This window comes from Microtus oregoni, unplaced genomic scaffold (genome assembly GCF_018167655.1).
Source record: "Microtus oregoni isolate MIOR12 unplaced genomic scaffold, Mior012 000004F_ref0000308, whole genome shotgun sequence".
Taxonomy (NCBI): Eukaryota; Metazoa; Chordata; class Mammalia; order Rodentia; family Cricetidae; genus Microtus; species Microtus oregoni.
In genome coordinates, this window is record NW_024543063.1 from 45,213,720 (window position 1) to 45,230,936 (window position 17,217).

Sequence of the window (17,217 nt, forward strand, 5' to 3'; positions counted from 1 at the left end):
CAAATGCATGTCAGGGAAGCAGACTCTATGGAGGAAATGGGAGCCATCATCTTCACTGTAGCACCAAGAGCGGCAATACAACAAGCCTGTCAGCCTTAGAGATGTTTACCAAAACCACTCAAAGGAATGTCTTCTTTCCTGTACAAATCCACATCCCCGGCTCACTCCCACCAAAACAGCAGGTCCCTGAGAACTTCAGAACTCACCAGGCCTGTAAGTCACGAGACAGTGTCGGGTGCTGCTCTCTGTCTGGAAGTCTACAAAGCCTCCTGGCTCCAAGGAAAGCACATGAGGCTTATGAGAAAAGTCTGTTTTTAACTCCCAGAAGGAGGCATTCTCCAGGGTTCCAGCCAGCACCCCACCATAAGGAAATGCAGTCACAGCAGCTCTGGGTAAGTATGACAGGGACACCAAAGGACATCTGAAGGCAAAAAAAGAAAACGATGACACACACTCCAAATCCAATACTGTGCTCCAGACCTCATGACCAGGAGACCTGGGCCACATTTCGGTCTCAATAGAAATCAAACAGAAGGGTGACTGTCTTCCTGCACCCTTTATTTTATTTTATTTTTGGTTTTTTGAGACAGGGTTTCTCTGTAGTTTTGGAGCCTGTCCTAGAACTAGCTCTTGTATACTAGGCTGGCCTGGAACTCACAGAGAATCGCCTGCCTTTGCCTCCTGAGTGCTGGGATTAAAAGCGGGTGCCACCACCACCCAGCTTTCTGCACCCTTTAAAAATAATTAGCTATCTTTATAGGAGAAAGAAAAAGGAAATACACATAACATTCTGTACCTACTTTCCACAGGACACATGATACATTTAAAAAGGAAAAAAAGCGCACTGTAAGAAGACTTTACTCAGAAAAGATGACTTTTCTAGACTTCTCATCATAAACTTGTAATAACTCTTCCACCTCAACCCGCTAAGCTCTGGAATGGTAGGTATAAGCCACCAGCACTGGTTAGATTCTTTTCTTTTTAAAAGAAAGGGTTTCTTTGTATATCCCTGACTATCCTGGAACTTCCTCTGGAACATGCTAGTCTCCAACTCAGAGACTGACCTGTTTCTGCCTCCTGATGCTAGGTGGGATTAAAGATGTGCCCTGCCCGCCATGCCTGGCTTTGGTTAGATTTTCTAAATTTCCACCTGTAAGTTTATGAACAATACTATATGCTAAAAATCCTTTCACAGATACCAACCTACAGGCTGTGTTCCTATGATTTTAATGCAGAAGTTACCAAAAAAACCCACTTTATTTTCGTATTTCAAGACAGAGTTTCTCTGTGTAGCTCTCTGACTGTCTAAAATTCACTCTGTAAATCAGGCTGGTCTTCATCTCAGAGATCTTCCTGCCTCCTAAGCGCTGAGATTAAAGGTGTACCACACTACCACACCCTACCTCAAATTCTATTGATTCTGAAGTGGTGAAAGCACCAGAGCTTAGATTGGTGGTCAATTGCTGAGACACTCAGAGGAATGAACTAATACAGTTAACAATCTAAAAAGAATGCTGTGATCTTCATAAAAACAAGTTTTTCCTACCTGGCTTTTTGAGGAACTAACTCCTGTATGTAGGCATTTGTGTTCCGTAGGTCATATATCAGAATTGAACCATTGGCCAGTCCAGCATAGATGTAATTGTTTTCATCGAGACACCAGCAACAGCTCCAAACAGGACGTCCAGTATTATAAGTCTGCACAACAGTATTTGTTTCTAGGCTGTGGAGTTAAGAGATTTTACCACTATACATTAAGAAAACCATGTATACAATGGTGATGTTTAATAATAAGACGTTTAACAAAGGAATATTTATTAAGAACTTATCTGCACCCTAAACTATCTGGATTTCATTATTTCCTCTGGGAATTGCATACTTCTCAATTCCCAAACACTCCTGCTTTCTGGTCTGCAAACTTAATTCTTGAGTTACAATGAAATGAAAAGGTAAACTGAAGGAATACACAAATGATACATTCCCTTCTCTACTGAATTTTCTCTACAGTTAACTGTCACACAAATAATCAGTAAGCAATACAAGAAAGTAGAAAATATAAGGAAAACCAAAAATTAGGGCTGGAGAGATGGCTCAGAGGTTAAGAGCACAGACTGCTCTTCCAGAGGTCCTGAGTTCAATTCCCAGTAACCACATGGTGGCTCACAGCCATCTGTAATGAGATCTGGTGCCCTCTTCTGGTCAGCAAGCATACAGACAGACAGAACACTGTATACATAATAAATAAATCTTAAAAAAAAACAAAAAACAAAAATTATAATTCAGCAGCCCAGTAGTCATTAATAACACTGTGTAAGAAGAGCACCCCAACACACATGCTTCCTGGGGTGGTAGACAATGAACCTAGGGATTAATGCACGGTAGGTAAGCATTCTATCACTGCGCTGTATCTTCAGTCTGTCCCTGCTTTGAAATAAGGTCTCACCATGCAGCCCTGGCAGGTCTAGAACTTGCTGCATCAAGACGTATGCCATCATGTCTGCACCTTTTAATTGTTTATTTTTTTAATTATGAAATTATTTTTTTATACATATGGGGGTTTTGCCCACATGTTAAGTCTGTGTACCCTTGGGGGGGGGGAGCAGAAGTAGTTTCAGATCTAGAACTGGAGTTAAGACAGTTGCAAGCTGCCATGTGGGTGCTGGGAACTGAATCTGGGACCTCTGGAAAAGCAGTCTGTGTTTGTAACTACCAAGTCATCTCTCTAGAACACCCTCACCCATTTTTACAAGATTTTATTTGGAGGCTGGAGAGTTGGCTCAGCAGTTAGGAACATTTGCTGTTCTCCTGTTCCAGAGGACCCGATACCCTATTCTGGCCTCTGAAGGCCCTGCATTCTGGTGGTGCACAGTCATCCATCAGGGCAAAACACCCACATGTACATGAATAAAAGCGAGTTAAGTATTTTTTCTAATGAAATTCTAAAGAATTAGAACAACCCAATCTTTGGTGCAGACCTGAAACACCAGCTATTCAAAAGGTTGAGAATTCCAGGTGGTGGCGGCGGCACACACCTTTAATCCCAGCACTCCAGAGGCAGGCAGATCTCTAGGAGTATAAGACCAGCCTAGTCTACAGCGTGAGTTCCAGAATAGTTAGGGCTATTACACAGAGAAATCCTGTCTGGACTCCCACACCCAAAAGGTGAGGAAGGACAATTCCAAGGTCAAGGCTAGCCTAGGTCAATTATAGTAAAAAATGATATAGTAAAAAATAAAGATGATAGACAGTGGTGCCATGACAGAATGTTTGTGTAGAATATTCCAGGCCCAAAGCCAACAAAAACTAACTCAGGTCGTTATACATTAACTTAGTGACTACTAATGTCACTTTTATTTTTTCTTCCGCACTCCTTAGGCTGACCTTGAGTCCCAATCCTCCTGTCTCCACCTTTCAGGTGCTGGATTAGAGGCTTCTCCTATCACACCCCACTTGATGCTCACTTTTCTGTTTTAGACAAGTTCTAACTCTGTAGTTCAAGTTGTCCTGGAATTCTCTATGTAGCCCAGGCTGGCCTCAAACACATGGTAACCATCATGCCTCTCAGGATCCCAAGTGCTAGGATTACAGGGGTCAATCACCACACAGGATTTATAGACTTTTATTTTATTATTATTATTTTTTTTCAAAACAGGGTTTCTCTGTGTAGCTTTGGAGCCTATCCTGGAACTCATTCTGTTGACCAGGCTGGCCTCAAACTAACAGATTCACCTGCTTCTGTTCCTGTCCTCTGAGTGCTAGGATTAAAGACGTGTGACACCACTGCCTGGCTATTCATTTGTTTATTTTGAGACAGTTTCTCTATATAGTTGTCTATATAGTTCCGGCTGTCCCGGAACTCATTATGCCTAAAACTCAGAGATCTGCCTGCCTGTCTCTCGGGCACTAGGATAAAAGGTATGCACCTGTTGTTTATATACTTTTTTTAAAAAAAGTATTTATTTATTTAGTATACAATATTCTGTCTGCGTGTATACCTGCAGGACAGAAGAGGGCACCAGACCCTATTTCAGATGGTTGTGAGCCACCATGTGGTTGCTGGGAATTGAACTCAGGACCTTTGGAAGAGCAGGCAGTGCTCTTAACCTCTGAGCTATCTCTCCAGCCCCCGCTTATATACTTTTAAAAGGAGACAATGCCTCAGATAAATAAGAGAACTAAGACTAATTTGATGCACAGCGGCCCAGGCCAATCTTACGATCACTTACCTGGTCAGTTTAATAGTGTTGTCAAAGGAAGCGGAGAGCAGAAGGCCTTTGGATCGACTGCTGAAAGCTAGTCCACGGATCTGCTTGCTATGCATAGGAATGTACTGACTGCTTTTCATGTTGGCAGTGCTCAGCATCTTAACACCAAAGCCTACCAAGAAGAGAATTGAAAAAAGGCATATAAAAGTAAATTAAGGCAAAATCTATCTTTTAAAGTAATTTTTAAAGTAATCTTTTCTTACCTTTCTTGGAATCCAAGTCCCTAGAAAACAGCTAGTCAAACAATGAAAAGGAATATTCCGTAGATTTAAACCCCCTCCTTTTGAGACAGAGTTTCTCTGTGTACCCTGGCACTTGGGAGGCAGAGACAGGTGGATCTCTTTGAGTTCGAGGTCAGCCTGGTCTGTAGAGTTCCAGGACAGCTAGGGCTACACACAGAAAAACCCTTGTCTCTAGGGGGGGAAAACATTACTGAAAGTTTGAGGTCAGCTTGGTCTAAATAACAAGACCCAGTCTCAAATAGCCAAAATACAGTTGTTTAGACAAATATTAAGCATATTTTACCTATAGGAGATGTAAGATATATATGAGCAATAAAGCACAAAGACAAAAGGCTATAGAAATTAAGATGACAAGTTTTTTTTTTGTTGGTTTTTTTTTTTTTTCGAGACAGGATTTCTCTGTAGCTTTGGAGCCTGTCCTGAAACTAGCTCTTGTAGACCAGGCTAGTCTCGAACTCACAGAGATCCGCCTGTCTCTGCCTCCCAAGTGCTGGGATTAAAGGCTTGCGCCACCACCAAACTGGCAGATGACAAGTTTTTTTTTTTTAAGATTTATTTTACTTTACGAGTATGGGTGCCTTGCACGCATGTATGCATGTGTACCATATGCATGTCTGGTGCCCACAGAGGTCAGAAGAGGGCATCAGATCCCCTAGCACTGGGGTTAGGGACAGTTCTAAGCCACCATGTGGGTGCTGGGATCTAAACTGAGCAGCCAGTGCGCTTAGCCAGTCATCTCTCCAGCCCTGTCAAGTTTTATTTCTAATATTTATTTTATATTTATGCTTTGCCTGCATGTGTGAGGCGTACCATATACATGCCTGGTGCCCTTGGAGGCCAGAAAAAGGGTGCCAGATCCCCAGAACTAGAGTTACAAGTTATGATGGTCGTGAGTTGCCACAATGGTGGCTGGAAATTGAACTCGGGAAGAAGAATTAACGAAATTTACTACTTTTAATTGTCTCTCCAGTCCCACCAGTCCTGTCCCAGCTATTTAATGTGTGTTTGTCTCTGTGTGCTGTGTGGGTATATGCACACATATGTGGGTGCCCATGGAAGTCAGAAGAAGGCAATAAATTCCCTGGATCTGGAACCAATTTTGTTTTTTTTGGTTCTCGAGACAGGTTTTTTTTGTGTAGCTTTGGAGCCTCGGGCTCGCTTTGTAGACCAGGCTGGCCTCAAACTCACAAATATCCACCTGTCTCTGCTTCCCACATACTGAAATGAAAGGCATGTGCCACTACTGTCAGGCTTGGAACTGAAGTAATAGGTGGTTGTGAGACACCTGACATGGGTGCTAAGCTTTGAATTATGGAACTCCAAGAGTACGACTTTCCTGCCTGAAAGAAAGAGCAGCAAGTGCTCTTAACCACTGAGTTATCTTCAGCTCCACATTAATATATATTAATAAAATGACTATTACAGTCCTCAAATTCTCTTATTTGTAATTCAAAATACTAAATTTTGTTTAAATTTGAATTTGCTGAACATTTGAATGAATTGGTACAGTAACCGACATACACAGGGAATATTCTCTTTGGATGATACTGGTGACCAAGTATCTTCTTCCTCACATTGATATGACTACTGGTTATTTCTACATTCTTTTTTTTTTTATGTTCATTGGTGTAAAGGTGTCGGCTCCCAGGGAGCTGAAGCCACAGGCAGTTGTGAGCTGCCATGTGGGTACTAGGAATTGAACCCGGGTCCTCTGGAAGAGCAGCCAGTGGTCTTAACCGTTGACCTATCTCTCCAACTCCTATTTCTACATTCTTGACAAATGAATTTGCAAAATAAAAGCAACAGCCATGAAATAATTTTTTAAAGGAAAATAGCCATACTACTTGTACGATTTGTAGCTAAAAGAGACATTTTCTGTTTGTCTGAAGCAGGATCTTACTACATAGACCACAGTGGCCTCAAACTTCTGCCTCAAGCCCCTGAATTCTAAGACAATTGGTGTGGGCGTGTGTGTGTCAGTAGACCCAGCTATGAAAGACATGTTCTTTTGTTTGTTCTGAGACAGGGTCTCTATGTAGTCCTGGCTGTCCTGGAACTTGCTGTGTAGAACAGGCTGGCATGGCCCTCAGAGATCTGTCTGCGCCTGCCTCTCAGCTACTGGGATTAATGGCTGTGCCACTGTGAAAGATTATCTTTGAGGCACCCAAAGCACCTGCATTCAGTTAATAGGGAACTAACAGAGAAAAGTGAGTTGATAGCCTGTTATCAGTGTTTAACCACCACTGAGCCCAAGATTCTTCAAAAAGGGAAGAGAAGCAAGTAGTATCTACTAATGAATACAAAAGATGAGTTTCTGAACTCTTTACCTGGCAGGAAAGAAGACTGAGGAGACGGTTGTGATACCACCAGGCAGCTCAAAGCATCACAATATGCCATAATTCGGCAGTTTCCTGTCTGAGATACTGCGAAGGTCTTTTGGAAGATGTATTTATGCTGGTTCTGGCGGGAGGGCAAGCATTTCTTGCAAAGTGCTTGGGAGCCCTTGCGCTGCTGCATTTGATTCTGATGCTGCATAACAAAGGCTTCTAAGTCCTACAAGGAAAGACTTTGTAAATGAAAGCTTTTCTTTTATTTTCCCTCTCAAAAATGTTTTTCTTTATTTTTACTTATACTCACCTGGACACGGCTATTGAGTTTGGTGCATTTATCAATGAGGACCTGAAGTTGGAGCCGGCATTGTGCAGATTCTAACTCTGCCTGCTTCCTGAGCATTTGTTCATTCAGTAAGTCACTGGAAGGAAAAAGTCAGGGGCAGCTGAGTTTTAGGAAAAAGACTTTCCAGGATAAGAAGGAACCAAATTGAAGCCATTCTGGATAGAAATTCCATTTTGAATAAGGGGCAAGTAAAGTGTAAGTTCCCATGACCTCCCCAGATCCCCCTGGGTAACTGGACATTACTAACATCCTTGTTGGCAAGTTGAGACCAGAATGGTGGGCAAATCATCTGGCCATACTTAAGTAAACCAACCAATGAGAAGAAGATAAGTGTACCAGAGATATGTTCCTAGGAAAGTCCCTGATCCCTGAATCCTGATTGGTGAAAATGTAATTGAACTTGGCACAGATGTTCATAGTTTTCATGCTGGGGTCGCAGTTCAGCTCCTGCGTTCTGGGCCCTAATCAGTAAGTAGTGCCTGGATTTCAATAAATTTTTGTTTTCTGCATTGATTTGGTATTTTCAATTGTATTGGATCCAAGTGGATCCCATAAGGGACATTGTTAAATTCACATTGTAATAAACGCTTTACTGTAAGTATGCCTTGTAAGTATAGTAATGTAAAAAATGATCTCTCTAGTAGCATGTGGGACTAAACAGTCAGCCCACTGGGGTTTGGAGTTAAAGGAAGCAATAGAAGCCAGAAATTTGACTTACACTATGGAATGGAGACTAAAAATAGCCTAAGAAAATGAGAAAAAGAACCAACTCACCGCTTGAGCTAAAGTAAATTATAAAAGATTGAACCTAAATGTGAAAAAGATTATCTATTGGTGTATCTGTGGCTTGTCCCAAAGCATGTGAATTAAGTGACAAATGAACAAAACTGAAACGGCTAAAGCTTAGAAAAATAAAGAAGTTTACATTAAAGCAAATTCTAACAAAAAGTCAATTAGAATGAAGGTAAAATGCATGAAAAAACATAAAAAATAACAATATATAATCACAAATTTGCATGTACTTAAACATAATTTCAAAATATGAAACACAAAAACAAGAACAAAATTCCATGTCACTGATATAGCAAAGAGAAAAAGATATAAAGACTAGAATGACATGGCTCAGAAGTTAACAGAGTGAGACTCTAATTCAAAACAAAGACAACAAAAACACTCTATCAGTGGGCTGGAAAGATGGCTCAGCAGTTAAGAGCATTTATTACTCTTTTTCTGAGACAGTTTGCTGGAACTCACTCTGTAGACCAGGCTGGCCTCCAACTCACAGAGATTCACTTGCCTCTGCCTCCCAAGTGGGGGGACTAAAGGCGTGGTGCCACCATCGCCTGGCAGCCTTTACTACTCTTGCATAGACAGGACAGTGTTTAGTTCCCAGGACCCACATGACAGTTCACACTTGCCTGGCACTCTAGTTCCAGGGAATCTGAGGCCCTTTTCTATCCTTTGAGAACACCAAGGAAATATATGGTGCACATATATTTGTGCTGACCAAACACCTACGCCGTGCACAATAAAAAAAATAATCTTTAAAAGGCATGTGGGGGTGGGAAGTTATCCTTGTCTACTAAGAGCAAGGCCATTGTTCTTGGACTATATGACACCTTGGCTCAAAAATGACAAAAAAAACAAAACAAAACAAAACAAAACAAAACACCAAAAAACAGGTGATGTACAACATCCTTGATTTAAGACATAGGTAGCTATGAAAAGTTTGTGCAAAAAGAACACAGTATTTAATAGATTACACTACAGCACTTGGTAATCCATGAGAGCAGACTTCAGAGTTAAGAGCCATTTGACAAAATTTTCAGATCAGAGCTACACTTTGATCTTAAAGTAGCAGAAACAAGTACAACCAGGAGACTGATGTAGCTTCAGAGAAACAAAAACCCACACAGGCTGAGCCTGGCGGCATAGGCCTGCCACTACTATTCAGGTGCTAAAACAATTCCAGGCTTGTTTGGTCCACAGAGTTCAAGGCCAGCCTGGACAACTTAGAGACCATCTCCAACAACAACAACAAATGCCTCCACAGTTCTTAAACAGCACTTTGGACAGGGTGCCTAGGTAGGTCTCACACAGAACTCATGCTATCCACCATGAGGCCATCTACCTCTCTTCATCTTCAGAAAAGCACAGTGCTTGTTTGCTTAGAACTGACTTCTTTTTAGGAAGGCTCCAAAACAAATTTGGCAAAAAGTTAAAATTTGGTAAAGCTGAGTACAAAGATGACTAATTTTTTTTCTGCTGGTATTTTCAATTTTTTTTCTTTTGTTTTTCCCTAGGATCCTCCAGAACAGGAGTTACAGACAGTTGTTAGCTGTCATGTGGGTGCTAGGAATTGACCCACGTCCTCTGGAAGAACAACCAGTGTTCTTAACCATTGAGCCACTCTCCAGCTCCCATGACTGCTTTATTTTTTCTATCCTTTTCCTTTCTTATTTTGGGGATGGAGGGTTTTCAGACAGGGTTTCTCTGTACAGCCCTGGCTGTCCTGAAACTCAAATCTGTAGACCAGGCTGGCCTCAAAATCAGAGATCCACCTGCCTCTGCCTCCTGAATACTGGGATTAAAGGCATGCACCACCATGCCTGGCTGCATTTTGAAATTTTTTAATTCTTCCTAAAGAGGCTAGAGTAAATTGTTTTCAAGTCTCAGGATCCATCGATAGTCATGTGGATACTGTCTTCACTTTCTGGTGGCACTATGGATCCAAATCAGGGATTTGTACATTCTAGTCTATCCTAGGCTAACCCTGAACTATATCCCCAGTTTGAACTTTGCTTTTTAAACACAAGTATGCATTTTAATGACTGATTTTTATGGTTTGGGGAACAGGGTTTCACTATATATTGACTTGGACTTGAAATCTTCCAGTCTGTCTCCCCAGTGCAGGACTTTGCTCCACAGGGGGGAAAATTGTGGAAGCAAATGAAAAAAAAAAAAAAAACAAGGAAAAAAATACTTTACAAAATATAGTCACAGTGACTATTTTTGCATTGTCTAATACTATACCACATAGATATATCAGTTTATTCAACTAATTAATTTACTTGATCTAGATATTAACAACAAAAATTGTTTTCATTAAGTAAATCTTTGCAAATACCCTTTTATAAATAATTGCCGCTGGGCAGGGGTGGCGCGCGCCTTTAATCTCAGCATTTGGGTGGCAGAGGCAGGTGGATCTCTGAGAGTTCGAGGCCAACCTGGGCTACAGAGCGAGTTCCAGGCTCCAAAGAAACATAGAGGGGGAAAAAGAATTGCCTGTAGTAGGATAACTATGTATTTGTTAAACATCTGAAAGTAAAGTTTTATCATTGCTGTGACCAAATCCTCAGTAAGAAACAATCTGAGGAAGTATTTATTTGAGCACACAGTATGAGGTAATCCTACAGCACCTGGTGGCTCTACAAAGGCTCGCTTACACATCTGCTAACCCGGAAGTAGACAAACCAGGCTACAACTTGAGTAAGTTAACTTCTAAGGCCCTCCCTGCCCAGTGAACCATTTCCTCCAGCTAATCTTGGCCTCTTAAAGGTTTCACAACCTCCCAAATGGCATTGCCAGCTCTAAGTATTTAGATATTTAACATTCAAACATTATCAGTAAAATGTGAATTAATACATGTCTGCAATTTTCTCAATGGTGGGTATTTTAAACTTTAGTCTCCTTTTTCTTTCAAGAGAGAGGGCCTTTGTAGCACGGCAGTTTGGAACTTGCTAGGCATTTCCCCCACAGATCCCAGGGGTTTGTGGATGCCAGTCAAGAGCTCTACCAGTGAGCTATGTACCCAGTCTTGGCCTTGATCCTCTTGCTTCTATCTCCCATGACCATGTCACCATTTGAAAAACATTAACTGGGGGCTGGAGAGATGGCTCTGTGGTTAAGAGTTCTGACTGCTCTTCCAGAGGACCCACGTTCAATTCCCAGTACCCACATGGCAGTCAACAGCTGTCGGTAACTCCAAGATCTGACACCCTCAGATAGACATACATGCAGGCAAAACACCAATGCAAATAAAATAAAAATAAGTAAATTATAAAAAAAAAAAAGAACATGTGAGAACATGGGTCTTAGCTGGGCACGGTGACATATGCCTTTAATCTTAGTACTTGGGAGGCAGAAGCATGCAGACAGATCTGAGGCCACCTAATCTATATAGTGAGTTCTAGGACAGCCAAGGGTACATATAAGAGCCTGTCTCCAGGAAAACAAACAAACAAACAAACAAAACCAACCCCAAAACAAACAAAAAGATGAGTCTTACTATGGCCTGGGACTTACTATTTGCTCAGGCTTGTTTTTAATCGCCCACAAATTTTGCATGAGCCTCCAAAGTGTTGAAATTACAGGTGTGGACAACCATGCAAAACCAGATCTTTATTCAAAAGAGTTTTTAATCCCCCAGTGCTAAAATGAAACCCAGGGCCTCACAATGTTAAGCAAGTGCTTTACCACTAAGCTAGCTATACTTCCCAACCTCAGCTTCACACTGCACTTTACTTGTTGGAGACAGGGTCTTTCTATGTAGCCATGACTGTCCTCATCTCTATATAGATCAGGGCTGGCCTCAAACTCAGAGGTCTGCCTGCCTCTGCCTCTGCCTCCCAAGTGCTAGAAGTAAAGGTGCCATGATCTCTGGCTTCCAGCCTCACATTTTAATGCTATATAGACAATAAATCATGTAGAATGTGATTATATAAGTACCAGCGCCTGAGATTATAACCTCAATGATCTTCAGAAATCCCAAATTAGAGACTAGAAAAACGTCAGAGTAGTAAGGAAATTAGATAATTTCTTTATCAAATATGCTTTAAAAAGAAGCAAAGAGGGCTGGAGAAATGGCTCAGCGGTTAAGAGCATCGCCTACTCTTCCAAAGGTCCTGAGTTCAATTCCCAGCAACCACATGGTGGTTCACAACCATCTGTAATGAGGTCCGGTGCCTTCTTCTGGCCTGCAGGCAGACACACAGACAGAATATTGTATACAAAATAAATAAATAAATTTATTTCAGAAAAAAAAAAAAAAGCAAAGAGTGCCTCTGGATTGAATGTGCACATCCTCCTAGTTCTGGGAGCAGTCAAAGGAAGGCTTGTACAGGTAACAAAGGGGTCAAATGGGCACCACAAAGAACTGGAGAAGTCTAGCCAGGGGCAATGGTGGTGCACTTTAATTTTAGCACTGCACAGAGTGAGTTCCAGGATAACAAGGGCTATATAGCAAACTGTCTTGAAAACATACACACGCACGCACGGCAGTGATGGTCCACGCCTTTAACCCCAGCCCTCGGGAGGCTGAGGCAGGTGGATCTCTGTGAGTTTGAGGCCAGCCTGGTCTACAGTGCTAGTTCTAGGACAGCTAGGGCGGTTACAAAGAGAAACCCTATATGGAAAAAACAAAAACAAAAACAAATCACCACCACACACATACATACAAAACCCAAGAAACAAAGAAACAAAATGAAGCAGAGAAACTCTAGGTGGGGGCTTTTTTGTTGTTGTTTTTCGAGACAGGGTTTCTCTGTAGCTTTGAGGCCTGTCCTGGAACTAGCTCTTTTTTCTTTTTCTTCTTTGGATCGAGCTCTTGAAGACCAGGCTGGCCTGGAACTCACAGATTCGCCTGCCTCTGCCTACCGAGTACAGGGATTAAAGGCGTGTGCCACCACCACCTGGTATCTATCTAAGCAGATTTAAATTTTTTCCCCTTTCTCACATTTATTTACTGTGTGTTGTATACATACATGTGTGGAAGTCAGTTCTCTCCAGCCACCATTAAGTCCTGGTTATTGAATCTGCTGAGCAAGGCTTGGGAGCACATGCCTTTACCTCTACACTATCTATCTCACTCACCCTCACCTACCTTTTCATGCGCTCCTGTTCACTGTTGTCCAAAGCTCTGAGGGTCCGGGCATAAAGAACAACGATGTCACTGTGCTTGGCTTTCTTGTTGCACTAAAGAGTCCAGTGAGACACAATCAGAATGGTTCTAGGGATTCTGACTTAATACAAAGTCCTTGTTTATGTTCCTTACCTGAGGACATTTTCGTGTCTGCCCTTTAAGCCACTTGGAAATGCATCTATATCCAAAGAGGTGCCCACAGCGTAAGGCTGAGAGCCGATGGTCCCCAGCGCTTGTCCACTGTTCCAAACATATTGTGCAAGTCTCCCCTTCTTCATCATCCACAGAAGATAGAACGTCGGGTTTCTGGGGAGACTTCTAGATTAAAGTTGAAAGGCAATCAAGTCAGAAACTGCAAAAACAGTCTCGTGTGCAAACTACCACATAAAACTGCACCAAAATGATATAAACCTACCTGAAAAGCTGCGAAGAATGTTTAACACCTACAAGATACATGTCATTTTTATAAAATACAACCTAACACAATATACATCATATACTATATACACTATCTACTTCTGGGGGTATGGTGGAACCTTTATACATGCTAAACATGTCTTCTACCATGAAGTTACATCCCAGAAACACTGATTTTTTTTTTTTTTAAACAGTTAGTGAGAAAGGGCCTGAATATTGAACCATACTAGCCTCTGTCTACCACGTGGATCTAAGGAAGTGCCTTTACCTATCTGGCCGCCTACTACTGATTTAACAAAATTGTTTGAATCTCTATCTTTTCCAATCCAAATAAAGAAAAGCAGTTACTAGTCCAAAGTTACAGAAAGTGAAGTAAAAACATTCTGGAAATCACGATAATCAACATCAGATAGTAGGCAGGCTCTTTTTTACTTTTTGGAAACAGGATCTTACTATACAGCCTGGACTGACATCATGTGCACTAATGTCGTGCCCCCCCCCCATGTATGGCCTTTTCTTCTTTAACTGTTGCTACCCATGTGCATGTGGGCATATATACATAATTTGTATGTATGTACACATAACACACTATAAACACATCCTCTTAGTCACATGTTACTTTTATGTGTGTTTTCAGGGCTGAAACTGAATTGCTATCCAGGTTATCCAGGTATTGGATAACTACTTGGTGTACTCCTCCGGGGCAGACTATCTCTCCCGCTTTCAGCATTCTTTAGTTGCCGTCAGTTCTTTGTCTAGGCTCGAAGCCTCATTCATAGCTTTCCCTTTTCTACATTAGCATTTATTGGTGTCATCCTTGTTCAGGTCAAGAAGGTTCTGTCTTGAACCTTCTTGCTTTTTGCTTTTCAATAGGGTTTCCCTGTGTAACAGCTTTGGCTGTCCTGGAACATACTCTGTAAACCAGAGAGTCGCCTGCCTCTGCCTTCCAAGTGCTGGGATTAAAGACATGTGTCCAGCCCAAGGAAGTTCTTTATACATGCAAAATTAAACTAATCATCAACTCCTATAGCCTTAAAACATCCAGCTTATTCCAGTCAAAGAAAAAATATGACAAAACAAAGAACATAAAAATCTTTTTTTTTTTTTTTTTTGGTTTTTTCGAGACAGGGTTTCTCTGTAGCTTTGGAGCCTGTCCTGGAACTCCCTATGTAGACCAGGCTGGCCTCGAACTCACAGAGATCCACCTGCCTCTGCCTCCCGAGTGCTGGGATTAAAGGCGTGTGCCACCACCGCCCGGCAACATAAAAATCTTAACAAAAGCCTGATGGTGGTAGTGGTGTGAGCCTTTAATCCCAGCAGGCAGGCAGAGGCAGGTGGATCTCTGAGTTCAAGGCCAGCCTGGTCTATAAGAGCTAGTTCCAGGACAGGCAGGCCCAAAGCTACAGAGAAACTGTCTCAGAAAAACAAAAACAAACAAAAAACAGCACACATACTGATCAATAAGCAATCATTTATAGTTACTAAATTCAACTAAAGAAACTATTTATTTATCAGACAGGCATAAATTGTTACTTGATGACACCAATTACTACTGTGGATGTATATTTGTTATCCCTTCACCTGGGAGGCTGAGACAAACGCATTGCTACAAATTCAAAGACCACCCTGAGCCAACCAGGAGAGCCAAGTAACACCTTGTCTTAAGGAGAAAAGAAAACATGCTTACATACTGTTGCTGTGGGCATGAGTCTGCATAAATTTTCAAATGCAAGTTTCATTTATCAAATTAAAACATACTTTCCTTTGATATAGCAGTTTCTGCTAGAAATATATCTCGAGTATAATCACAACTATTTGTTAACTGTCCAATGATACTCTTGACTTATTTAAGAAAAACTTAAGAAAAAAAGGGAGGGGGAAGGAAGCAATAGGGTGCATAACAGGAAGTTGACTAAAATGTATCCTACGTTATGAAATATGCAAATACTAAAATAAGGCCTGTCTGGGCTACCTAATAAGACTGTCCTAAAACCAACCAAACCAACCAACCAACCAACCAACCAGTGCAAGGCTTGGTGGTGCATGCCTTTAATGCTAGCACTCAGGAGGTAGAAGCAGGCACATCTCTGAGTTTGAGGCCAGCCTGGTCTACAGAGAGAGTTCCAGGACAGCCAGGGCTACCCAAAGAAGAAAGTCACACAATAAATAACTGAAATAGAAACCACATCTGAAAATCTCATTCACAAAGTCTGCAAAGCTTTCTAATTTAACCTAGTTTCATTTAAAATGAAAATCTTAACTTTCATTTAAAGGGATGTTCAAACTGGATGTGATGACATATGCTTGAAACCGTAGCACTTAGCAGGCCAAGGATGGAGTTAAAAGCCAAACAAACTTCAGGTTAAGACGTTATAAAAAGAAAATGAGGCCGGGTGATGGTGGCACACACCTTTAACTCCAGCACTTGGGAGGCAGAGAGGCAGGCAGTTCTCTGTGAGTTCAAGGCCAGCCTGGTCTACAAGAACTATTTCCAGAACAGCCAGGACTACTACACAGAGAAACTCTGTTGGGGGGGGGGGGGGGGAGAAAAATCTTGTTACCTCTTCATGGACTGTTTCACCTCTTGTGACAGATGTAGCTTCTTGCTCTGCTGAGACAACTCTGTGTTCTGCTAAGTTGTATCCAGAAACAGCACAGACAATATACAAAAGACAGAAGTTAGGTAGGAGAAGCTAACAGAGAGCCTCACTGCAGCTGCCCACCTGAATCTATAATATTTCTGCAAAGGATGTCATTTCTACCATATAGCATCAGTGATTTATTATTACTATGTACTTATTTTGGATATTTCATAAGTAGACAAAATATCCAACACTCAGTTTTAAAAAGCAAATCAGGGCTAGAGACAGCTCAGTGGTCTAGAACACTGGTTATTTTTGCAGAAGACCCAGGTTTAATTCCCAACATCCACATGACAGTTCACAGCCATCCTAACCTCAGTTCCAGAGAATCTGATTCTCTCATGGGCGGTAGGCATACATGTAGTTCTCATATATGCAGGCAATACATTTATACAAATAAAATTTATCTAAAAAGTAATATAAAAAACTCACGAATTCTTAAGCTCTATTCCATTGTTTTGTGTATACATGAAAACCAGACGAACCCTAAAGTGTCAATACTTGAAAAACCTTTATAATACCACTAAAAACATTTTTCATATAAACACTATCATTAATATATCTTTAAAAATTAACAGAAATTCCTTACTACCATCTAATAATAGATAATCCTGTTTATATTAAAAGCTCCTCAATAGTTGTTCTTTATAGTTGATTAATTCTCATCTTTTTCACTATATATGTCCATCTCTGTGAATTCAAAACCAGCCTGGACTACAAAGTGAGTTCCAGGATAGAGAGACACCCTGTCTTTGAAAACCAAAAAAAAAAAAAAAAAAAAAAACCAGGGTCTGGAGATAGGGCTCAGCAGTTAAGTGTACTTGCTGATCTCATAAAGGACCGGGGTTTGTTCCCAACAGTCACATGGTGGTTCACAACCATTGATAAAACTCTAGTTTCAGAGAATCCAGTGTCCTCTTCTGACCACGTTGGGCACGGACATGTACATGATACACATGCATATGTGCAGGTAAATCACTCATAAAAAATAAATTCTTAAAAATATCTAAAAAGATTTTTAAAGGAAAAGGTATTGAAAGAACATGATCTGGGTT

General features: G+C 41.2%; 1 protein-coding gene across 2 annotated transcripts in view; it reads right to left on the reverse strand.

Annotated features, from left to right (window-relative positions):
• The window catches only part of Rfwd3 (ring finger and WD repeat domain 3), a 31,265-nt gene that overhangs the window by 5,192 nt on the left and 8,856 nt on the right, over positions 1 to 17,217 (reverse strand). The window contains exons 4-11 of one of the 2 annotated variants that reach the window (XM_041650444.1): positions 16,082 to 16,149; positions 13,236 to 13,421; positions 13,065 to 13,156; positions 7,145 to 7,259; positions 6,835 to 7,060; positions 4,227 to 4,377; positions 1,547 to 1,723; positions 207 to 421 (exon numbers count right to left, since the gene is read on the reverse strand). In XM_041650444.1, coding sequence (XP_041506378.1) covers positions 207 to 421; positions 1,547 to 1,723; positions 4,227 to 4,377; positions 6,835 to 7,060; positions 7,145 to 7,259; positions 13,065 to 13,156; positions 13,236 to 13,421; positions 16,082 to 16,149 — 1,230 coding nt within the window. Of the gene's footprint in view, positions 1 to 206; positions 422 to 1,546; positions 1,724 to 4,226; positions 4,378 to 6,834; positions 7,061 to 7,144; positions 7,260 to 13,064; positions 13,157 to 13,235; positions 13,422 to 16,081; positions 16,153 to 17,217 lie in introns of both variants that reach the window. The other variant, XM_041650443.1, reaches the window with a different exon arrangement.